This window comes from Glandiceps talaboti, chromosome 13 (genome assembly GCF_964340395.1).
Source record: "Glandiceps talaboti chromosome 13, keGlaTala1.1, whole genome shotgun sequence".
NCBI classification, from domain to species: Eukaryota; Metazoa; Hemichordata; class Enteropneusta; family Spengelidae; genus Glandiceps; species Glandiceps talaboti.
The window spans coordinates 19,297,415-19,324,197 of record NC_135561.1 but is presented as its reverse complement, the minus strand read 5'-3'; the positions used below and the strand labels follow the sequence as shown (position 1 = coordinate 19,324,197).

Genomic DNA, 26,783 nt, shown 5'->3' with positions numbered 1-26,783 from the left:
TACAGTGTACATATACAAAAAGGTCAATGCCTTGAAATGTGACATATCAATTTATTATAAAGTGATATAACATTTATGATATAACATATATGATAATAGAGAATTCCTGTTGCCAAACGATATTGTACTGTTGTTTAAATTTGATTTTGACTCGACAAGGATCATGCCCCTATTGGTAGGTAATGTTTGAAATATTCAAAGTGATAGATTTGGGAGCGAAATATTTGCATATAATTAGCATATTTATGATTAAGTAAATTTGTTACTTTGAGTTTCTTTCTTTAGAAACTGTTCTTCGGGAGCACCTCCATTTCATGTTTGGTTAGAATATTCAAGGACAATTTGATGAATATATTGTTCATGGTTTCAAGAATCAATATGACAGTACAATATAGTTACTGTCGAACGATAAATTGGAAACGAATGCGACGTTTCGATGCTTCAGACACATTTTCAATAGCTGAATAATCTTTGAAATATGTTACATTTTCTCTCTCTAAAATGTGTCTTTGAGTGTGCCATCCTTGAATATTTCAAGCATCACGGAAAACATGCACATTGTTCCTCTACTTTGATCCAAAAGTAACCAAATTTTTATACCAATTTGAGTCAGCTGTAAATGTCACCTTTTCCGGTTAGTCTACATGAAAAAATAAATTGCGTATGATTGCTATGGAAACGACTAGTAGCGGTACCAGCTTTCTCGTATTCTTTAGATTTTCAAATGTAAATATCACCTTTTCCGGTTAAACTACATGAAAAAATAAATTGTGTATGATTGCTATGGAAACGACTAGTAGCGGTATCAGCTTTCAAATGTATATACACGACACAGGTGTAATTGCGCATGTTCAGTAATTGGTTTGGCCTAATCACAGGTATTCTCCACCTCTTTACGACTTCCAGTTTGAGAAAGGTTCCCACATTTAAACTATCATTTGATACATAATATACCTGGCCATGGGGAAAACCTTGATGTCTTTCGAATGAATCTCAGCAAAAGTTGGCGAATCTTAAATGTCTTGACTTATAAGAGACGAGTCATATACTGTATTTGAATAATGATGTACTCATAAACATATTCCAGCCTTTATTTATATTAATATTAATTATGTAATGCGATACAGATTATTAATCATTTTTCAAAAAACCTTAATTCACCTTACATTTTATCACAGTATCTTTCTAAGGTTTAAAAACAAAACCTTTTGTATTTTCGCAAAAAAAGATCAATGCCCTTCTCAAGGGAAGGTAGATATCTTATAACCATGGCACGCCAAAGCGGCTTGCCTGTAGACATATTGTTCTGACAAGTAAAAGGAACTAGTAGAAATAGCTTTTGTGTACGTTCGTTTCTGTCATAATAACCTTTGTTATGAAGTTATCACGCTACTTCTAAGCTTACCCGGTAGTGTTGATCTAAATACTGTGACCACTCATCCCACGCAATTAGCACCATTAGTGCAGTCAAATTACTAACTTGAAGGATCACGTAGGTGGTGGTCAGAACGTAAAGTAAAATTATCACTTTGACTTGTCGTGTTAACTGGGTGATGCAGATATCCAATATCTGTAAATGCACTGCTAATGTTCAAAACGTGATTTTTACTTTCATCACGGTTACATTCTACATCTTTAGGTATTTACAACTGGCAATAAAACATTTTGAAATGCAATGATATATCGTCAGAATACACACAAGTATATATATATACATATACATGCATATAATATTAGATGTTCGATGGCTGATATGTGCAATCTTAACAAAAGCAGTAAATAAATGAAATGAAAAAAACGTTCACACATCGTTCACATTTATAATGAAACAGACGTCTTACATCTTGTAATAATATAAGTTCATGCAAACGGACACAGGAATACAATATCCAGTTTGTTTACCAGATTTATAGGCTTAACATTGTATACACACAGTCACAAACGTTAACACACAGAAACGTTAGCACACAGACGCAGAAACACAGACACACACAAATGTTAACACACACACACACACACACACACACACACACACACACACACACACACACAACTTTACATATCTGGAAAATTCCTACATTTGCTCTTACATTTATGCAATCAATACAATTAAAAGCAATAAGTTAAACTCTCAGCCCTGTCTAGAAAACTTCAAATATTTAAAAAATGAAATATACCCATAATTATCTTTCCGTTTCAGTGTCTGGTAACAAGGTCAGTAGTCGTCATGGTAATCAGCAATTCCTATTTAATCAGTAATTACGACTGCTTCTCGGGGAACCAGCACAGCCGAAGACACGGTGTTTACTCTGGATTCTGGTCGAACAGTTTGTCTGTTTGTTCGATTAGCGGCTGTCGTGTCATTGTTCGAAGTTTTCTTAAAGAATAAGTCACCTGTGATCATTTGCTTGTACGCACGCTTGAAATTCTTGTTGCAGATCCCGTACAGCAACGGATTGAGAACTCCGCCAAGGTGAATTAAAGGGTAGAGCAACGTTGAGGCATTTGGATTTGGAGCCACCCCAATTATGTCGCTGACATTGACAAGCATCACGAATGGGAGATAGCCAAGCAGAATGAGAAAAAAGATACCGAAGAAAACAAAGAGCATTCGTATCTCTTGTCGACTGGCTCCCTTTATGCTGCTCTGGTTATCTGCATGTGCTTGAACCCGCTGACGGCTTATTTTCACCCATCGAAAGATTAGTATGTAACAGACGATAATGACACAGCATGGAATATAAACCAACACTGCAGTTATCGATTGATTCATAGATCCACGGCACAGAAATGTAACCGGGATGTATTTTGAGTAACCAGGTTCTGCATATCCTGGTGCTCGTACTGCACATGGAAAACACCATGCAAAAATAAGAGATAGAGTTATGCTATATTTGTTGGTTAGTAGTTTATATTTGCCACTGTGAACGACATGAAGATATCGGTTAGCTGCGATGCAGACAGATAGCCACAGAGATGTACTTAGCAAGACCGGGTGAAGTAGGTTGTGTGCTACGCAGGCCTTCAAACCAAATCGCCAACCACGATGTATAAAGGAGTCTATCGTTGGTGAGGAAACAAATACGGCTGAGAAGATATCGGTGATACTTAGATTGATCAGGTATATATTCTGTGATGTCCTAAGACGTTTCTTCAGAATAACAGCAAGGATAAAGAAAAGATTACCGAAAATGGCAAATGTCGCAAATACAATTTCAGCTGAAGATGCGATTTGAGTCACAGACGGTAATGGAAACTTTATAGAAGATCTAGCATACACAGCATCACTTGATGTGGTAGTGTTGTTCATAGTCGTATCAGTGCTGAAGTGATGCGGTATGAACTCTGATCAAACAATTTAAAGAGTTGTCACATCACACCATACCACGTGACACCCGTGGCTGTTTTAGTCGAAGTGCAGCTGTCTGGTAAGTTCGACCATTCACAGAAAATAAGTACCAAAGGCGTTTTTAAAAAGGCACGTTATTTTTCTTTATTCACTCATTTTGAAGGTTCATGAAATTGTTCGTATCCCTTTGGCAATATACTAAATCTTTATATCAAGTATTCATGTTAACAATTCAACCATCAGATCCATCGCGATCCATTTTATTCCTATAAGTCAAATTTCGATAATCTTCATTTCCCCTCAAATATGTTAAGGTTAAATGGTAATGGTTTGCAAGATCATTTTAAACCTGTTTTATTATCTTTTGTAGAATAATCATTTCCATTGTAGGATATTCTTATATATTGACCAAACTCTGTTTAAACGTTCGATTCCCTTAAAGGCCCATTCCGTTTATAATTAGGGTCAGATTAAGATGATGCTCATTATACTAGATGACTTTGACTGTGTAACATGCTCATAAAGCTCATATACCACCGATGAAGGTGCCATTTTAGAGACGATTACAGAATTTTTTTTTATCTCCTATGGTGGACTATGGTATTATGAATATTCAGGACAGACACCAGAATTTGTGAAATTATTGCATTTTGGGAACTGTATTTGTAAAAATATCGGCTTGATACACGTGCACGTTGGAAATTTGGAGACACTGACAGGATTGAAAATTAGTTCTTTAGAGTGAGTATTTTTATGCAAAACTTTTTCCAAAAGGTAGGCTCATGCTATGCTAGCGCTAAATGGTAAGAAAACTTTCAACAAATTCTGAAACACTCAAAATCTATCAAGCAATCAGTGAGTGAGTGAGAGAGTGAGTGAGTGAGCGAGCGATTAACGAGACTGTCTGTCTGTCTGTCTGTCTGTCTGTCTGTCTGTCTGTCTGTCTGCCTGCCTGCCTGCCTGTCGCTGTATCTGTAGGTAAGCAGTGGCCTTGAGTCAAATTGATTCACATCGAGAGACACTTTACAGGGATTATTTAACATAAATAAATAAAACAAATTACTCGAAACAAAACCTTTCAGAACAATCCGAGAGTGGTTTTATTCACACCTAGCTTTACCATGTGGAAATACATGCAGATAACTACAGAGACATATTCTGGAATGCTATCGTATCGTTGTTGTACTGATAAAAATGTTATACATTGAATTGATAGGATATTATTAAATATGATTCTTTACTAAATTATCTACTTCTAAAGACACGTCAAAAAATATGCATTGTGATTGATTTATTGACATCTGTCTAATCTTGACAATTCTGTTCATCAGAATTATCACCGCAGTCATCATAACCATCGCAAACATAGCTGGCTGTTGTACACTTGTCGTTGTCACATTTGAACTGTGCCTCCGAACAAACTACAGAGAAACGTATGGAAAAAACCATCCATTATTAATGTCATATTGAACACAATTTAAGATTATGAAATTTTATTAAAATTGGATAGGTTGGTAATTTTAAATTAACTTGATTGATTGATGACTTATATGGGTGACAACAAGCGTCATTTAGAGAAGTCGTATGGTCATACATGTACAATTGAATGTGTATGGAAACACAGTATTATTATACATAGGTTTATTGCATCAGGTCAACTGACCCATGAGCTTTCAAGTCAAGAATAAATAGACAATAACTATACATTGGTTACATAACTTAGTGGAGAAGATACAAATTTGTGATTATATGTTAACATGTTAACATGCCACCAGTGGCAATTATTGGCCATTATGCGCCTAATCATGAATGCCTTGTAAATATAAAGGCTTAGTCGTCGTACAATGGAAGTTTTGTCGGGGGACACCAGATCGATAAATTTGAACATATTTGGGCGAGTCCAGTATTATCGAGGTATGTACCTATCCCTGAGCAGACCAAATTTTGTACACACTAAAACGAAATGAAACTCATCTTCAATAACCCCACAGTTGCTGCACACCCTATCCACAGGTGAGTTTCTCGGCCTGGTCCAACGGCCAGCCTCGATTTGGAGTGGGTGTGACGAAACTCTTAATCTATTGATAGCATGTCTAAATTTTGTAATAGACACAATGCCTAAATATGGTTTGAAATTAAAAGTATCAAAATGTCTATATAGTCTTGCTCTGGATGAATCATTCAATCTGCTGTTCCAAGTTTGTATATAGTTGTCAGATAGTCGCTGCTTAATTAAAGCCAAGAATTTAAACTCATCCCCCACCTCCTGTTGCATCCATGCATACGTCACTCCCAACTCAGCTAAAAGATTTTTTACTGACGACACCCAACTGTTACATCTGGGATGTTGTTGCTGATCAGTCAATAAAACATCATAAATTCTCCTTATATATTTGCTTGGCTTACAGCATATTATTTTCAACCAAAATTTTACAATCATATAAAAGCGAACTATTCGATATGGGACTCTACCAAGTTCACCATAGATGAAATCATTTTGTGTACTCTGCTTAACGCCAAGAAGCTTTTTACAGAATGACAGATGAACTCTCTCAATAGCGTCAGCATGAACAAAGCCCCATATCTCAGCCCCATAATTTAGTGGTCAAGTGTCAAATAAATATAAAACGTTCCTCGAGATTTTCAAACTTATAAAGATATGTGTTCAGTTGAAAAAACTGCTTTCTGTGCTTGACCCGCCAATGTTCTTTGTGCCATCTCAAAAGAACCTCCTGGGGTGAATACTAACCCTAAATAAGTAAATTTGTTTAGTTTACAATAGTCAATTCTTCGTATCCATTATTTAAAAAAACACATTTCTATTTAAGGATCCCCCTCTTCTAAAAATCAAAATTTTTTATTTGGATATGTTAACTTTCAAACGTCAACGATGACAGTAATCATACAAAATATCAAGCCCTTTCTGAATGCCTAATTGTGTCCCAGCAAAAATAACAATGTTGTCTACATAGAGTAACATAAAAATCCTGAAATGGTTGATGACAATGCCTTCAGCGCCCCTGATAAAAAACTCTTCCTCAATATCATTTATAAAAATAGAAAAAAGAAATGGAGACACCTTGTCTCACTCCAGTCTGAATACTGAATACTGAACATGTGATTTTGCTTCATTGTACATAGACATGATTATATTTAACATTCTTCCACGAACTCCGATCTTTAGTAACTTATACCATAAATTATTCCTTACTATATAATCAAATGGTTTGGTGAAATCGATAAAAGCACACCATAGCTTTTTACCCCTATAATTTCACATAAAGTAGATTGGCATGCTTCATAAGTTACTGGTAATTTTCTAGATGGGTGGGAGCAGTGTACAACTGACATTTTAATAATTGCCAAAATTTGTAATAAACCGACATTTGTGATAAAATTGCCGAGAAAAGTAAGGTGAGTCCCTATCAAGCCATTAACCCCCGTTGGCCGAGGAAACTGAGCAGTTTCTAATGAAAACAAGTCCTTCCATGTGTTTGAAACGTACAAGAATGGAAATGTCAAATCCTTGAGAAGTTTAAAACAAATATGAACGTACCACAATCAGCCTCATCAGACATGTCTCCACAACCATCATAACCATTACAACGTTCATAACGTTCAACACATCTGGTGTTGGCACATGGAAATTGGTAGGCTCGACATTCTATAATAAAAAAGTGACGTAATATCACACGTACAGGAAAACGGAAAAATTAAACAAATACATATCATGCAGACCTTTGTTAAAATGTAATGAGAAATAGGTTATTTTTGATTAGCTTACGTTTATCAACAAAACAGACCAAGTTCGTGTTTGTTATTCATTTTTTGCAAAACAAACTATAAAATAAGGAAGGTATGCCAAAGTGATATGATAAGAAAGATAGGTGTGAAACAAATATATCTTGAGAATTGATTACAATTGCTCTGGTGATAGTCTGTATGTATGTATGTATGTATGTATGTATGTATGTATGTATGTATGTATTTGTTACATATGTAAATTCGTGCTTTATTATGTGATAATTGTAAATAATGAGAATGAGATTGTATGATGAAAACCGATCTGTACAAACGTTCAGGATTGGTTTAGGAGACTTAGAGAGATTAAGGAAACTATTCATATTTGGACATTACAACCATCTCGATGAATCGTGATGGAGGGCGTTACCAACTTCCGAGAATTTAGGACTGAAGTCACTCATGCGTCGTGACTTAAGAAAACACTGCTATACGAAGTTAAATTCGAGAATGAGATTATATAAAACAATATTAAAACATCTATTTCAGATCATTTAGAAACGTTAGGAACGTATATCAATTATTTGATATTCAGACATATGTTGTGAGTGTACCATGTAAAATATAAAAGCGTAGCTGAAAGTACGAATCTAAAAATATCCTACCACAGTTCAGTTCATCACTCATGTCCGTGCAATCTCTATTACCGTCACATTCTATCCCCCCTACTTTTTCTGAAGAAATAAGGACTTCCTCTCCATCTTTACAGGTGTATTTCTCTAAAAAAAATAAAATAAATACAGGTTACAAAAAGTTGTTGTCATTCATGCTCTGAACAAGGAGAATTTCACTTGTTACTTGCTGATATATGGTAAAATAATTTTCTAAAAAGTGTCATCTTCATCAAACATTTTGTCAGGTATTTGTTTCATTATTTCATTCCTAAATATACACGACTATCTTGTCATTGTTTAGAATAGTTACATCCACGACAAAACGGCGGAAAGTAACATCTACGTTTTTTGTTATGCAAGTATAGAAACTTATATATTACCCAGGGAAATACACGGGAAAGGGTTCGTCTGATTTATTCGAATGTGTTACATTTTTGTTATCAATAATTAAATTGACTGCATAGATTTTCTCACCACAGTCCCTTTCATCTGAATTATCACCACAATCATCGTAACCGCTACATTTTTGGTAATCATATATACATAGTCCATTGTCACATCGCCATTGTCTATCAGTTGCGTCACATGCTGGTACGTGTAAGAAAGGGAGTAAAATCATCAATTAATTACAACAAGGAAGATTAATGGATAACACAGGAAATCAAATACATTAACTGCAGAATATCATGTTAAAGCAAGTTGTAAGAATGTCTATCTTCAGTAAAGTGAATTCAAATGGTGATGGAATGGCGGCATAGAGGTTACTTGTCAACATGTATGATATTGGGAGGGTTCAATGGAGAAAGATATAAATTCTGAGCAGAGTGAAAAACCAAAATTTTGAGTATAAGGTTTGTGCATTGTTGCAAAAATGAAACAAAACGGCCCTAGCTGAATGTTATTTTTGCAAGAATGTAATGTTTTTCAATTTTTCATACTTGAAACCAGTGTGAATTGTAAGCACGACTAAAATCCTTAATGGTATTGTTATTTATTTTACATCGTGTACAGCATTATCATACCGTAGGAGATAGGAATACTTACGACAACCGACTTCATCACTGTGGTCTCCACAATTAAAATATCCATTACAAGAATGATCCCCTGGACTCAATATCTCGCCATCATCACAGACATACCATTCTATGAATATGATAATGTTAAGATTGTATAGATTTGGTGTGTACTAAGAGAGATACTGAATGCATAGAAATTAAAACTTCCCACATTACAGTTGAAATGTTAATGTAATCTATAGTTGCTACATCAGTACAATAATTAAATCTCTATTAATTCAGATGAAATCTTTTCATTTCTTCATTTTTTTTGTTTATTACACTCATTAGGATATACTAATATCACATGTCTTCTACACGTGGTAATCTGCATAGTGTAATATTATATCATAATTTATGGTCTACTGAAAAGTGAACTGAAAAGTTCTCTGGAAAATAAGTTAAATTGGCATTGTTGACGAGAAATATGTATTTGTTTAAGATATATTTGTACTTGATAGACCAAGTCTAATTACAACATTCAAACAATTGTTTTTAAATGTTTGTTATGGTAAGAACAGGAAATGATCTGTAAACAAACTTTGTAGACACAAGGAATCACAAACGCCAATATGGGGAAGAGATAGACACTGAAAGTATATTCAAATAAATGAAAGTATATATAAGTAATCATGAACACTGAAATAGAGAACAGATGGACACATGCAACGGAACTGACATAGCGAATGTCTGTCTGTATTACAATAGATACCAACTTTTTTATCCATATTACCACTTTGAAATATTTTATCACTGCACTAACAGTAAACTTCATTTTCTTACCACAGTCCTGTTCATCACTATTATCACCACAATCGTCCCTCTGATCACACCTGTTGTACTTCGAAGTACAAAGACCACTATCACATTTGAATTGATATTCATCGCAATCTGACAAAATATGATAAGTCAAGCAATAATATTCATGATAATAAATACAACGTATATAGAATCATATGAAAAGGGTTTTCTGGATCATTACTCACTTCACCCAAAGGGACATGTATTATTCCACATTAATATTTCCAATAGCTTAGATAGGATCAAAGAATATATAAATACAAAACCATCGATTTCTATAACGGCATAGGAATACAAAGTTATTTTCGCTCTTTAATCACTAACCGCAATATATTTCGTCTGAATGATCATCACAATTGAAGTAACCATCACATTCAAAAGCCCAATAGACGCTTTCACCATTATCACATGTAAAGCCAGCTAGTAACAAAGGAAACGGGTAAACACAATCATATCGTTAATGGAAAGACGATTGAAGCTGATTGAACGTCGCTAAACTTGGCATAGTGAGGTTTTCTCGGTGGATAAGCTATCGACATACTGTATAAACCGAAATGCTGTACGTTTTGAAAATACCTATTCATTTGTTACTGTTTAGCATCTTTTCGTCGCGCTTCACATTATCTTTCGTATAGAAAGAACAACGTTGAGAGTATGCTTTGCTTGCTGTGTGACTTAGCTTAGGTGGAAAACGGACATTTTCTAGTTGCTCTTTTCTTGAACACTTCAGAGCAAACAATATTCCAAGATTTTATTTTGAGCCACCTAGTGAACATAAATTCATTGGTTCAGTGACATCTCATGGTATTTATTTTATAAAACGCTAGCTTTTTACAGCTTTCATGCAATTAAACTCTGCAAGAAAATGCGTGACAATATTGAGTCTTGTACATATCTAAGTTTTTTACTTGTCATGTATCTAATTTTTGCTTAAAGATCACTATACATGTTCGACATGACTGCATTTCTTAGGTTTAGGTATTACTAACTATCTTGAGACAACTGTTTCAAGAAATATCTTAATTCTAATGCTTTGACCCAATGTACAACTGGCCTCTTGTGAACAATGTTTACCGATTGTAATAAATCTACTTAAGAGAGGTCGTGTAAACGTCCTTTCTGTGCCCTCAAAGCATGATAAATAATTGCTAATTGTGTTGAAATATTATTGTTGCTGTTGCTGGTGGTGGTGGTGGTGATGATGATGGTGGTGGTGATGGTGAATCAATATAGTAAAGCGAGTATTTTAAGAAAACGAAATATTAACTCAGAAACAACTGTATGAATTTAAAGAACTGAGAATTGCTTCCAATTCAATTCACCTGTGAAATATGTATTACAAGGTACTTCTATTTTCCTCAAACTCACCACATAAGTTTGTGTCTTCATCCGAGCCATCTTCACAGTCATTACTACCGTCACAACGATAGTAACTACCAATACAGGTTCCATCACCACATTCAAATTCATAACGATCGCATGCTGCAATATTGAACCAAATTACAAATAACCAGTTCCATTTCATAGAGACAAATTTTGAAACACTTCACAGGTTGTGAATAATTAAGAGTTTGAAATAGGGTGCAAGGAGAATGGTTGCTGTACATATGTTATATAATATTTGTACAAGAATACAAGGTGTGTGCAAGTATAGGGGGGGGGGGTTACCTAATTTCAATAGCAAGAGGCGGACAGGGCTGTTTATAACAAGTGTTTAGTAATCCCTAACCGCAATCACACATTATTCGAGAAAATAGTCCCGTTTTTAATAGTTATATTCGAAATTGTATGTTGAAAATTAGCTTGATTATTTAATGGGTTCATCTGGTCCTGTTCAATATAAATCGACAGGGCCCTCAAGCATGTTACAGGAGATTTTGATTTGAATAAAACTGACTTCATCTCTAACCAGTATACTATTGTGTCTTATTTGGTGTGATTATCTTCCAAAAGTTCCGACGGAAGGAAAAGGATTACTGTAACTGAGACATTAGTAGTTATAAGTTGAGACATGTTTTCAAGTAGATACAGGTATGAATAGAAAACGTTTAACGACAGTTAACGAAGAGAGAATAATAATTAGGAATAAGGACTAGCCAGGAAAAGTAGAAGTACGGAAGAATAAGTTTAATTTAACCTCAAAAATATCTAATCAAGTAAAATCAAATGAAACCATATTCAATAATGTGTTTGCTTTGCCTTCTGCGTTATCAGAACACACTTCGCCTGCTATGTAGTTTTTAAGTTCACATGACACACATATACATACACTTATAGAGACCACACTTGACAACCCCACCTCATACAAAAAATTTGCTGTACATATGCTCAATTTTGGGAACTATGATAGTGCACACACGTTTGCAGTATATAATCACTCTCCGAGTTAAGTGTGACCCTTTATAGGTTTCTAAAAAACAGGTTGACTTCACGAAAGTTGCCTGACTCGATAAAATGTCTCATCAACACAACTTTATTTTACTGTTTAGTAATGAAAAGAATCTTAGCAACATTGTTACATTTTCTAATCTTAAGCTGACATTTCTTAACGGATCGTCTCTACGTTATGTACATTGTGAAAGTAGAACCTGTCAATGCATTAAAATGTAGCAATTTTACTCCAAATTCTGTCTTGTCAGACGGCAAAATGCAGTAATGTTGATAAGATTTTACTTGATCCAGGGGTCGTTTTGCATCAATCGTGACAGAACTAATTTGTATTGTAATAAATACTAGTGAGGTTAATTTTAAAACATTACTTACGGCAGTCCTTCTCATCGCTTCCGTCATTGCAATCATTGCCACCATCGCAGCGATTGCTACCATAGGTTAGCTGCCCATTGTCACAAACAAAATGATCTATGGTGGTGAAAACAAAAACACCCTAAGTTCGTTTCTTAATGTATGCATGCAAATATTACAGAAGAGGTATAAAAATACGGCTTTATATTCCACAATGCACCTAGAAAATCAAAGTTCACAAATCTTTCAAAACTGGCCATTTGAAATGTTTCTTCTGGTCGTTTAGAAAAGAGAAAGGGAGTTTTGGGATTCAGTGGCTTGTTTCAAACAGTGTGTAATCAATAATTTTGCGGCCTCACTGGCTTAATAGCTAAATTATTGTGACTTCTGACCTCAATATTTTTTATAGTTAATATTGAAGGTAATTGTTCTTGATTTTAACGGAGAATAGGTTTGACTAATTTTGAACAAAGCTAACATCAAAGATTCGTATTTATTCGACTTACTCTATGTTAATTGAAATGCGTTTTGAAATTCTAATGTAGGGCTTATCAATTGACATGCGAAAATGTACTAAATTTACTTACCACATGTGTTTTCATCGCTCATATCACCACAATTATCTTCGACATCACACTTATAATAATCATCGATACAAATGCCATTGTCACATATGAATTTCCCGTCTTCTTCATTACAAGCTAGACATTCAAAGAAATTGTCCAAATAAATGTGTAACATATATATCGTATATCGTTTAAGAATTCAAAATTAATAGTTCACTTGTAATTATGGCGTTATTTCCATATCAAATAATTTACTGCTATAGTTATTCCCAAAGAAATCAATTGGATTATCTCCTCTAAACAAAGTCAATACCAAGACATCTGGTTAATTATTACCTTTGAGTTTTCATGCTCAATAATATTTACAAAGTTCGTAAGAATTAATGAAAAGAAGACCATTAACTTACGACAGTTCATTTCGTCGGTCCCACTTTCACAATCTTTGTAACCATTGCAACGAGAATATTCATTAACGCAATAGCCATCACCACAATCAACCCTTGGTTCCTCACAAGCTAGTAAGATATCAATGGAAAGGAATGTAGAGATGTTACTTGTAAGATATGGTCGTTGATGATGTACAGTGTCATTGAGCAAGGTTACAAACATATTGATTGTTTTGAAACTGCCCTGTTCACTGAAATACATCACACGGTGGCCTGTTATCGACATATTTAATCTGGCTTCAATTCATGTAGTTCTTCTGAATTTGCTAGTGAAAGTGAGTTCATTTTGGAGCTGGTACCATCATTTTATTTTCAGCTGAGTAAACTGAATACAGTTATAGTAAGCATATATGTCTATGGCATCTAACTTTACTATCAAGCAAATATTCAAAGTTATAATTACAGTGTACAGCTGGTTAGATGAATAATCACTTACGACAGTCCAATTCATCAGCTCCATTTTCACAATGACGGTAGCCATCACAACGGTACCAAGAACGTACACATGATCCATCACCACAATCAAGTTCACAAGCTTTAATCAGAAAAAAAGCTAAATGTGATCATCAAAACATATCTAAGCCAGTCCTGTCACTTTGTTATACAAGCACTAGTTTAACACGTCTTTACAATTCACTAAATGTCGCTGATAAAGTGGCATAGTTCATATCAAAAACATCAATTTGGAGGCATCTATGGACAACAACAGGTAATTATCTGTCCTATATGCTGTTCACTATGGTTATATTACTAAGTACAAATGAATTTTTTCTCATAAGTCATCTCTGTTCATTAGACCCACAAGTACATAGTAAATGTGTTCTTGACAGTTGATGTTTTGAGGATTAACTCAATATTGGTGAAAATTAGCCCATATTTGGCGAATACCGATGCCATTTGTCGACATATAAACCTACTTTCATATACCATATATAATGAATGCCAAACGCCCAAGCTGTTAAAATATGTTGTTTACTGTGCCTATTCTGTTGCACATACGTTTGGGGTACTTAAAAGCAAGAGTTTGACACTACAATTTAATAGTTTCACGTTTTTCAAGCACCATGCGTAATTCCATGGTATATCTTAGTTTTATCCATTCTCTTCTACCGATTTGCTCATCTTTCTGTCCATTACCGCTTTGTAAACATTCCTTGGAGTGGGATCCCCTGGCATGCACAGGTGACCAGGACGACTGTGCGCTTTATCATGGCTTTAGCAGGAAAATAGAATGTTAAACTTTGAAATATAAATTAAAAACACAATATATGCACTCACGGCAGTTTTCTTCATCACTTTGATCAGGACAGTCATTGTGATTATCACAGAAGTCAAACAAATGAATGCATTCTCCACTATTGCATCGTGCTGTGAAGGTATCCTGACATGGTATATTTTCTAAAAGAAACATATACAAAAATGTAAATTGAGTACTTTCTATGTGGAAAAATAACAAATCGTATGAATGTCGTGGACACCGTCCTCTTTTTGACATATGAAAATGTTTCTTACTTAAAAGCAATTTTGAAAACATCTGTTCTGTTATAACCGATCACAGAATAACCAATTGATAATATATCAGCCCGATAATGTAGTAAGTGTTTACCAGTAATATTGGAAATACGTTAATATGTATATTAATAAAAAAAGAATACAGCTGTTATAAGTTGTTACTCGAAGTTTCACGCTTTCTCAGCGAACATCAGACGATTGAAAAAAGTAATTAGGACCTAGCCCTTAACAACAGTAATTAATATTTATAATGCATGTAACAAGTTGTGTGTATGAACTTTGGAAATATGAACAGCAGTGATGGAGAAGTCAAGTGTAGCATTATTCCAATACTAAAGACAAATACTCAGATCAGTCAAAACCACCCCTTTTGCTACAGTCAAACGCCATTGTGTCTTTTTTCTTATATACAAGTATTGATCAGTTCTCAAATAACTGCCAATGTCTAAAACTGACAGCATAACAACACCATTCCTTTAGCAACTGATGTAATTTGCAGTCATCTGCACTATCAACAAATAATATGATGATGAGATTTCAAAAGAATGAACCCAAACTCACAGAGCATTGAAAACCACGACCTTAGCAACAACTGTTTTAAGGTTAGTGTAATTCATGATAACAATGGATAAATCTGACTGAGTATTCCAAACAATAAGAAAAGTACGCTTTACGATACTGATCCCTCTCGTCGAGTATTATATGTATGTCTTCCAAAGACAAACATAAATGTCTGCCAACGAGGGCCTCACCCATAAAGACGGCCAAATGGCGAAAACTGTTCATAAGAACAAGAGTGATAGGAAGTCTATAACAGAGAATAAGCGTTTGATATCAAGGTGCCAAAAAGACCGCAAAAAGTGATATTGCATCTTACGGTTAGAACACTTTGGCGTCTGTATGTGCCAGTGCTTACATAACTGTACCGGTACATTTTACATATAGTATTGTGGCATGCAAATACACACCATGGTTGTGTTTTGAAAGTACCAACGTCATCACGAGCAAGGACGTACTCTAATGCCACACTTACCTCTGTCACAGTCCACTTCATCTGAGTTATTTCCACAATCATCGTCCCCATTACACAGATCTTTCTCTGGTATCAAAACCCCATTGTCACACGGTATCAATGCTGTAACATCAAACAGAATTTAGTTAACAGTTGTACATTTAACTTTGCATCAAGAGTTCAGATTAACAACAAAATGACTGTTAGGAAATAACTTCTATGAAATACACACCCGTACACTGTCACAGACACACTGTCGCACACATACACACACACACACACACACACACACACACACACACACACACACAAACAAACACTGTCACATACATACATACACACACATACACATATTGCTGAGGTACCATTTTATCACAACCAACCAATCACAAAACATAAGTATGCAAGTTGATATTATAGCCGTAATCAGTACAACTTGTATTGATTCTAAAGGCAGAAAAAAGTTTGACATTTTTCTTTAAACATTTTCCATAAACTCACCACAGTCATCTTCGTCACTCCAATCACCACAGTCGTTGTAACCATTACAGATATTATATGCAAACATACATCTACCGTTAGCACACTTAGTTTGCATTGGTTTGTCACAGGCTTTATGATAGCAAAATAACGAATTAAATGTAGTACTATTGACAAAATATATTTGCATTACAGGGGAAAACGCTGATCCTAAACAATTTTATGGATAATTTATGCTAAATATTTAATGATAGTGTTCTATTATTTATGATTTCGTAAGTCTACACCTGGAACATTTTTTTGAAAATGTTTAATACTTACATCTAATACCACATTGCATCACCTATGGGTAACCGTATGTGTGTAGCTGTATACACGATAATAAAAAATAAATTGATCTTTGGATCCTCACCCAAAAATCAGCGACTTCAACGATAATCAAAACTTCCACATCTTTATACACTTCTTATTGATGACGACTATCACTGATTGTCCTGTAGATTATTCAATTATTGGCATTTTAGCAGTATATTCGCTAATTTTATTGTGGTTGACTAATTGAAAAATGATATCCCAGTTACAACTAGTCCAGTTTTAGCATATGGTAAGAGATTCAAAAGCGAGCTTTGACGCAAGGTGTAAACTGTCAAGTACACCATGTACAAATATTAACCACTTATTAACAGATACGATGTATATTTATAGTCTAATGCACATTTTAAGTGACTATATCTTTGCTTATTTGATGAAAAGATGTCAGCTGGTGTAGGTTTAAGCTTTCCTCCTCGTTAATTTTGCATATCGAAGAAAATATTTCTAAAGTTATAACAAGTAATGAAACTATCAAAGCATGGTAGAAGTAGGAAAACACAGTAAAATTGTGTTACTCATCAACAATACAAACAAGTACTCCTTTTGTTATCCATGTGTCCATGTTTCTAGATGCCATACAACAAATGTTATGACTGAATGTATTGGGATAAAAGTCGTATAGTACATAATTAATGTTAAAATTTGTAGTTAGTATCTAAATGAAAACGCTTACCACAATCCATTTCATCACTGCCATCTGTACAATCTGCATATCCATCACAAACGTAAGATTTGGGTACTGTTAATTGTCCAGGACACTCGACTACAAGAAATAGTTACTTTTAATTATTATTGTCTTCTGTATGTGTTTATTTACAAAATACATATCGTTTGTATAGGTTACAAACCCGTCTCCACACACACACACACACACACACACACACACACACACACACACACACACACACACACACACACACACACACACATGCGTTATAGATTATTTTAGTTTGTTGCACTCGTGTTGAAACATACTGCACGTATTAAACAAGCCACCATATATATCCCTGCTGCGATCAAACCTGATATTGCACTACATGTAGTATATGGAACCCTTTCATTAAAGTGTGCAAAATGTAGTCGTACAGATTGAACACGAAGCAGTCGATTTGTTATTGTAAATTATACAAGGGAAGCCAATGTTTCTGATATGGAAAGGAAACTACACTGACCTCGTCCTGCAAATCACAGAACAGTGAGGCAGGCTAAAGTTCCTGTATAAAGCTACACATAATGTGACTGCTTTTCGAAATGATAAACTACCATAATTCGAAACACGTTCTATTATGGTGTATGTGTCTGGTTCTTCCCACATCCTGATTAGGAAACCTTAATTAAATACAAGGGGTGGGGGTTCGAAATGCAAGAATTATAATTGTATTTTTCAGACTCTGTGGCTGGTCGATTTAAAAGAGTATTTGAATTGATGTGATTGTTATGGTAATAGTGAAATGTTGCGAATTAACTGTTAGTTTTAGTCATGGTGTGAGGAGAAGAGCGAGTCTCGCAGTAGTAAAGGGAGAACATCGTTGTAAGATATTGGGGATAATATGGTGGAGTGAGATGTCCTGAGGTTGCCAGTAGTGTGCTCATCTAGTCTTTGGTAGTTCTGGCATTCTACTCAACCAATGGCAATGACAACGATCTAAACACAGGCATTGATTTAATTAATACAAACACAAACTCACTGTGGTGGTGATAGCGAGAAAGAATGAATGCTTTTAAAAACTATCAATGTGGTGGGATCTTACGACAGAAAAATTTCCTGTCTGTAGTGGGTTTCGAACCTAAGACTTTCTGACTACTAATCTTTAGCCCAAACTAATAAGCCTAAGGGATCCGGCAGGCGGTCTTAAAATTTGTTTTGAAATATTTGAACAGGGTCATGTTTTAGAGAAAGGACATTGAGGGAGGGTAATTTTTTAGCTCAACAGACTATAGGGAAGGTCACATTTTAAGGTCACCACTGTACCACATTTATTTAGCACATATTTATTTATTTATTTATTTATTTATTTATTTATTTATTTATTTATTTATTTATTTATTTATTTATTTGTCTTTCATTCTTCAAATGATCTCTGTTGTGCAAGATGTACAGACAAACAAAGAAAACTGACAACAATATTAAAAGAAAAAAGGGGGAAATTAAAAAACAAACAAGAAACCTTACAACAAAATGTTAACAAACATACAACAATAGCTATAAAATGCAACTGTAAGTAAAGATTAAAACATTTTTTCCTAAGTTCTCTTTTAAAAACCTCTAAAGTAGGAGAGAACCTGATTAAATGATGTAAATTATTCAATAAAACTGCTTTTTAAAATGAGAATGCTCGCTTGTCATAATCAGCCTTAACCTTAGGTATGTGTATATTATCGTTACTAGTCTTGTGCGTGAATTCAATAATTTAAGGAATGGGGTAAGATCGCAAAGAGCAGTACACGTGATGGTAGCTTTATACATTAAAATTATCAGTTGACGTTTCCATCTTCCCTGAAGAGTACTCCAGCCTAAGCGATAGTATTCCCATGTATTTGTATCACGTGACACTCCTATAACAATAAACGACCAGCTATTGTGTGCAAAGGATTGACAGTATTCAAATTTCTTTGGTTTACCATACACCAGTTATTCGCTGCCTCGTCAAAATGGGTGAGGACAAGGAGTGTTAAGCATCATTTTTGTTTGTTTGAAGGGAAGAAAGTGGAGAATTGTGGAGAGCAGACTATTATCCCCAGTATCATGCAATGCTATTCCCCTTTTACTACTGTGAGACCTGCTCTCCTCTTCTCACACTACAACTAACAGTTTATTCACTGCATTTCACTATGTTTTGAAATTACTTTACAATGGTGGTAGTGGCGGGATGTAATTACGGTTTGATTTGGAACCAGTGGTGGCATCATGCCAAATACAAAAAAATAAGGCAAAGATAAATACAAAATAAGGAGTGAATGTAAAATGTGACCTCCCAATTTCCATTTTCTAAAATATGGTCCGCCCCATCCCCACCGTCACCCATGGACCAGTTGGTAAAATGTGACCTCACAATTCCCCTGTAGTTAACCAAGGTTCCATGACAAGAATTTGACATCATCAATCTCACAGATCACGCAGAGCTAAATATTGGTAAGATCTAAAGTAAGCCGTCAGTGTTACATCTGTGTTGATAGTAGCTGAGGTACATCTAATCAATTAAAGTATTAGATTACACAACTATCTAGCTGTCATCCTGACACAGTGATTACACTCTATATAACTATTTTTTACTATCACTCACATGTACTTTCTTCATTGTCCTCACAGTTTCCCTCATCAGCCTTATTTAGACATTGGGGATAACCATCACATTTATATGACATTGGTATCATTCGTCCAAATTCACATTCAAAGCGAGGTTCTGCTGAAATAGAACGTTTATGTATTATATTTTTAATTTGGTTAAAATTATTTTTGAAATCACAGCTGTTGTACTGTACCTTGCAAAAATATCAATAAACACATAAATAAAGTTGTACAATTATGGCAAAAAACAAACATATCTGAGATCACGGCACATATTTTTGAAAAAAATGTTCAATATATATATATATATATATATATATATAAACAGTGTAACATTTTAGAATCCAATATGGCTTTCGAATACCATGAGATGTGAACACCATTATAATTAATATTATTATCAATTCAGAACTAGTTCCCGTACGGCAAATTTTTTCCAAAAATTAATAACCTTGATTTTCAAGCAAATTAGCTACTGAGACATATTCTTACATAACAAATTACTAGTTTTCACGTATTCTGTCATGAACGACAAATTGGTTGAGACTTACTGCAAGTATGTTCATCTTCACCATTAGGGCAATCAGGAGATCCATCACATATGTGAAACTCAGGAACACAAGTCAATCCATCAGAACAGGCAAATTCTGATGGATAACATTCTGAAAATAATTTAGCAATTACCAATGACTATTAGCATAGATGAAAATAATTACAAATAATTACAACATAAAATGTAATTGATGATAATTCTTTGCCAGAATTTACCTGTTCTGATGGATAACATTCTGAAAATGATAATTACCGATGTTTATTATCATCGATGAAAATAATTACAAGAAATGTACATTAAACAGATATGATTACAATCAATTAAAAAATATTTATATTTTCTGGATAATTACAAACGTAAAATGTGTAAAGAATAGCTGATGATAATTATTTGCCATAATTATAGTGGAAATTATCTTTACATGCTATTTATATTAGATTTGTATAATTTCTTCCTTTTATCATCATTTCAACTGTCGAAATTCTTCCCTATATCAAAAACAGTTATCTTACCCATCACAGTTTAGTGTTTCTTTTGTCATTTGAAATTAGTTATTTACAAATTATAATTTCCTGTATATTCATTTTATCACAGTATTTAAAATCGTATTATAGTTATTAATTGTAACAACAAAATGTGAACACAAAATGTTTGCAGAAAAGAAAACTTGATAGTGTACACACAGTCACAATACTTTTGAAATAATTTATTTAGTACCTATGGTTACGAGTTTTCCCTTTCACTTATTTATGTTGGACAATATTGTTTCAGCTGAATAAGAGTCAATTAAATATACACTTACGTTCTCAGTATGTAAATGTCATGGAAACAATTACTAATATAAACATGTATCTACCTTGTACGGGTGCTACACATGTCTTTCCACAGTCTGTATCACAACATTTATGATCAGAAGGACACTCGGCATCACTTATACACTTGATGTTACATGAATCAACAGATCTGCTCCATGGACACTGCCCTGGCTTTAAACCTACACGGGGACAAATTACACACAGTGAAGTCTTTACGACCAAAAAACTTAGATGTTGGTTGCCTAAGCAATGTAATCACATATGGTGTATTATAGTAGAACTGCAACACATTTTGATTCAGCTATAACGTCATAATTTCCCTTTCTCGTGTCTGTCTGTCTGTCTGTCTGTCTGTCTGTCTGTCTGTCTGTCTGTCTGTCTGTCTGTCTGTCTGTCTGTCTGTCTGTCTGTCTGTTTGTCCGTATGTCCGTCCGTCCGTCCGTCCGTCCGTCCGCCCGTCCGTCTGTCTCTGACTGGCTGGATATTTGTCTGTCTGTCTGTCTGTCTGTCTGTCTGTCTGTCTGTCTGTCTGTCTGTCTGTCTGTCTGTCTGTCTGTCTGTCCGTCCGTCCGTCCGTCCGTCCGTCCGTCCGTCCGTCCGTCCGTCCGTAATTGTCTGTTTGTCTGTCTGTCTGTCTGTCTGTCTGTCTGTCTGTCTGTCTGTCTGTCTGTCTGTCTGTCTGTCTGTCTGTCTGTCTGTCGGTTTGTCTGTCTGTCTATCTGTCTGTCTGTCTGTCTGTCTGTCTGTCTGTCTGTCTGTCTGTCTGTCTCTGACTGGCTGGATATTTGTCTGTCTGTCTGTCTGTCTGTCTGTCTGTCTGTCTGTCTGTCTGTTAGTCAGTCTGTCTGTCTGTCTGTCTGTCTGTCTGTCTGTCTGTCTGTCTGTCTGTCTGTCTGTCTGTTTGCCTGCCTGTCTATCTATCTGACTGGCTGGATATCTGTCTGTATGTATGTATGTATGTATGTATGTATGTATGTATGTATGTATGTATGCATGCATGCATGCATGCATGCATGCATGTATGTATGTATGTATGTATGTATGTATGTATGTATGTATGTATGTATGTATGTATGTATGTATGTATGTTTGTTTGCCAGTCTGTCTGTCTATCTATCTGACTGGCTGGATATTTGTCTGTCTATCTGTCTGTCTGTCTGTCTGTCTGTCTGTCTGTCTGTCTGTCTGTCTGTCTGTCTGTCTGTCTGTCTGTCTGTCTGTCTGTCTGTCTGTCTGTCTGGCAGGCTGTCTGGCAGGCTGTCTGGCAGGCTTTGTGGTCGGCTTGTTGGCTATCTGTCTGTCCGCCTCACTCACATTATACTGAAACATTTTTGATAGACATGAAATGTACTGTATTATGTCAATGCCTTTATATTGACACATAATTCTATGATGATGTTGTTAATTTGATAATTTCTTCGTTTCAAAATGTTGGCTTTTTAAAATTATAATAATTGTTATTTTAAGGTACCAATACATGTAACTACATGTACCTATGATGTATGTCTATGAATGTTCTCAATCATCAAGGTATGATGTTGATAACGACGTAATATGATTATAATCTATCCTACTGGATGAGCTGTTGTTTCGAATTCGAACAGTTTCACGTCCTATCCTGGACGCTTCTTCAGGCCGATTGATGATATGATGACAGATACTAGGTGTCACCTGACGGAGTAGAATTGTCATGTGATGAGATGAAAAACATCGAGGAATTTTCCTAATCTCAGTGTTGTATGCACCCAGAAGCGCCAAGGATAGGGCGTAAAACTGTTGTCATTCGAAAAAAACCCAGCTAGATTACTTTTGGAACACATATTATAAAATAAATTTACTGCGCAGTATGTATGAAAATATGATTTATTTGGTAAGTAAAAAACTATTAAACTAACTATTTGTATATCACGACCCAGGCATTATAACCCTACCTTTGCAGATTGGTGGATCTCTGTTTGCTGGAGTGAAGGTTCTCGCAATTACGTTACCATATGGTGTAATGCATGCACATATTCCATGCGAACATTGCAAGCTTTCAAAACTTCCGTCTTTATGACATTTAACATCCACGTCAGCGAATATATAGTCCACTTCTTCAGCGCGTACAGATTCTAACATTGCCCGTAACTCATGGCAATGTCGTGGTACTTCGTCTTTGCCAATAGTATTGCCTATCAAAAGGAACAAAGAAAAGTTCATGTGTTAATAGATAGCAGAATAGTTATTAGGTATTCCAGTAGATACAGTGATTTTGTATCGTTCAATGCAGCTTCTCGGTTGACTGTGTCTGTCAGCTCTCTTAACTTGGTCTGCTTGAGTCATTCTATATGTCTTGCTATTGCCTTGTTACATAAAAGTATATGATTCACCTATACTGTTGGCATGGGAGAGACCACAGAAGGCATAAATGATAACCACACTAAACCACCACACTATAACCATTTTCCTGGATTTAGTAGTTGTCAGAGCCAAATTTGAAATGACTTTTGAATCTGTTCACAGCAGTATTTATACGTTCGTTCAATTCCTCTTTGTCGTTTAATTAGCTTCGTTGCTTAAATATTCGAAATTAATCAAACCAGCGATTTCTCCAAATTAAAAAAGTAATTTCCGAAATTTCATTTTTAAACGAGATTCATTTGCAGCTTGATTAAAAGTTAAATACATTCAGTGTGACTATTTGACTATCCAAAATGGCTCTTTGGCCTCTCATCCCTTTTTGAAAGCAAATCCCACGTTTTTACCGATGTCTGCACCGACAACAGTATACAACAAAATTAAAGGAATATTGTCACGTGTGTCGGAAGTACACCCTTACGGTGCTGACGAGACATCGGCGACAATGTGGGATTCGTTTCCAAATTCTTTTTTTTTTTGACTAGACTATATTAGTTTATAACTGTTAACTTAGTATTCATTCTCACAATTATAAACATTAATGACAAACTCTATGTTCGCAACTCGATAATTGCAAATATTAAAAATGGCGCAAATGGCGTTGCAGCACAATTCTAGACTTTAGTCAAAGGTTGATATGTAATCTTCAGTGGCTTTGACAGGTAGTTGTTCCTGAGGGATTAAAACGTCCAAAGCATGGTGAAATTTCCAAAATAACATTGTCGAATGTCATTCAAAAATTCAATCAATAGTTGAATTATACAACAGACAACGATTTCACTGTGGTGTGCAACTATGAGGTTTTAGCATGTTAAGATATGTTTGTGGCTGTACAAAAAGTGATTTGTCCAAACGAGCTGTATTTGATCACTGTTTACAATGATGATCACGGTAGATGTTCGGCAATCCATGAATTGAACAGGAAACTATATTTTCACACGTGTTTCACTTTTTATGACAGCCACAATATGTCTACAACTTTATACAAACCATGTTGATGTAACTATGTATGTGTAGCGTCGCATTGTTGTTGTTTTTATTGTTTTGTGCCAGAAGGCGATGTGACTGGGTGTGACGATTTTTTTATCTACCTGACACAAAGTTGACATATCATATAGGACATATGTACGTCTTTACTTTATGATATATACATATTTCACAGAATGGAGGCCATATTTGTAGCTATAATCAATATTTATTACATACCTCATACTGTAACACACAGACTCTGCATTCAAGTATCTACTTCCACGTTATCAGATGCAATACATCTTTTGAGACAATGACGTTTGACCTCCACCTTCAGGGTGAATTATCAAAATAAAAACAATAACTGCCTATCACAGACACACCGTCATATTTACATATGGCCAATATCTTTTAAACCATTATTACAAGTAATATTGAAGAAAAGAACAATAAAAAATATTGTTCTTGGTGGTTATATCACTTTTACTGAATATCTGCCATATGTGTAGTAAAAATCATTATTTACTGCATAACTCAAAAACTGTATTACATAGAGACTCCATTCAAGTGTACACCATATTATCAGATGCGAGCAATCTTTGGAGACCTTCGTTGACCTAAACTTGAATGTATTATTTTTTCCCAGAATCCGGTTGAGACAGAAGATCTGGTATTTTAGCAAATTTGGGTCTTGGAATTTGTGTCCACCCACCCACAAAGATGACAACTTATTGTCGTTCAACTCTCCTGCAGACATTTCTTCTTGTCCTATCTTTCACTTTGGGTTGTATCAGTTCTATGATTGGCAGTCAGAATTTCCTGAAAAACAACATCTTGCGCACAGCATCTTTGGTTATGCTGACCGACTTTGCCGTATTTATAAAAATCTTACACAAATCTGTATGTAGTCAAGGTGTTCATGTCATGTCAAATGTCGCAAATACAATTTCAGCTGAAGATGCGATTTGAGTCACAGACGGTAATGGAACTTTATAGAAGATCTAGCATACACAGCATCACTTGATGTGGTAGTGTTGTTCATAGTCGTATCAGTGCTGAAGTGATGAGGTATGAACTCTGATCAAACAATTTAAACGGTTGTAACATCACATAATACCACGCGATGCCCATTGGTGTTTTAGTCGAAGTGCAGTTATCCGGTAATTTCGACCATTCACAGAAATTAAGTACCAAAGGCGTTTTTTTAAAAGACGTGTTAAGTTTCTGTATTCACTCATTTTGAAGGTTCATGAAATTGTTCGTACCCCTTTGGCAATATACTAAATCTTTATATCAAGTATTCATGTTAACAATTCAATCATCAGATCCATCGCGATCCATTTTATTCCTATAAGTCAAATTTCGATAACCTCCATTTCCAATAAAAGTTTGATCTCCTTCTGACTCATTTTATCTCTCTAAAGCACATAGAAAGGGAGCCCAATTTTCTTTTTCAAAAGCACAAGAGAGAGAATAAATTTGAGGCAATGTATTAAGATGAGAAGGAATATATGGTATGAAAAAAACATGTTAATTTTAAAAGGGTTATGATTTGCAGGATCATTTTAAACCTGTTTTGTTATTTGTTGTAGAATAATCATTTCCATTGTAGGATATTGTTATATATTGACCAAACTCTATTTAAACGTCCAATTCCCTAAGAGGCCTACTCTGTTTATAAATAGGGTCGGATTAAGATGATGCTCATTATGCTAGCTGACTTTGACCATGTAACATGCTCACAGAGCTCATATAACACCTTTGAAACTACCATTTCAGAGAGTATTACAGATTATCTCCTATGGTGGACTACAGTATTATGAATATTCATGACAGACACCAGCATTTATGAAATTATCGCATTTTGGGAACTGTATTTGTAATAATATCGACTTGATACTCGTGCACGTTGGAAATTTAGGGACACTGACTGGATTGAAAAGAAGTTCTTTACAGTAACTATTTTTATGCAAAACGTTTTCCAAAAGGTAGACTCATTCATGCTATGCT

At 35.0% G+C, this 26,783-nt stretch overlaps 1 protein-coding gene across 1 annotated transcript; it reads right to left on the bottom strand.

Annotated features, from left to right (window-relative positions):
- Positions 1-4,482: 4,482 nt before the first annotated feature.
- On the bottom strand, positions 4,483-23,880 carry LOC144444749 (uncharacterized). The gene is made up of 21 exons (XM_078134273.1): positions 23,777-23,880; positions 23,339-23,578; positions 21,449-21,586; positions 20,591-20,701; positions 20,035-20,154; positions 17,424-17,513; positions 16,400-16,510; positions 15,920-16,021; positions 14,653-14,772; positions 13,811-13,909; positions 13,336-13,443; positions 12,950-13,063; positions 12,384-12,479; positions 10,989-11,102; positions 9,945-10,040; positions 9,603-9,710; positions 8,809-8,907; positions 8,239-8,352; positions 7,756-7,869; positions 6,906-7,013; positions 4,483-4,770 (listed from the first exon to the last, which is right to left on the bottom strand). Exons 1-21 carry the CDS (start codon positions 23,847-23,849, stop codon positions 4,655-4,657), a joined length of 2,391 nt encoding a protein of 796 aa, XP_077990399.1. The 5' UTR covers positions 23,850-23,880; the 3' UTR covers positions 4,483-4,654.
- Positions 23,881-26,783: the final 2,903 nt, after the last annotated feature.

Excerpts from the sequence above, each read along its gene's own strand:
- LOC144444749 (XM_078134273.1), bottom strand. The coding sequence starts at position 23,849 with ATGGTTATAGTGTGGTGGTTTAGTGTGGTTATCATTTATGCCTTCTGT. Across the intron at positions 23,579-23,776 it reads CTCCCATGCCAACAGTATAG|GCAATACTATTGGCAAAGAC; the intron begins GTGAATCATATA and ends TCCTTTTGATAG. Across the intron at positions 8,908-9,602 it reads TAGTGATGAACAGGACTGTG|AATGGTATGTCTGTGATGAT; the intron begins GTAAGAAAATGA and ends TCATATTCATAG.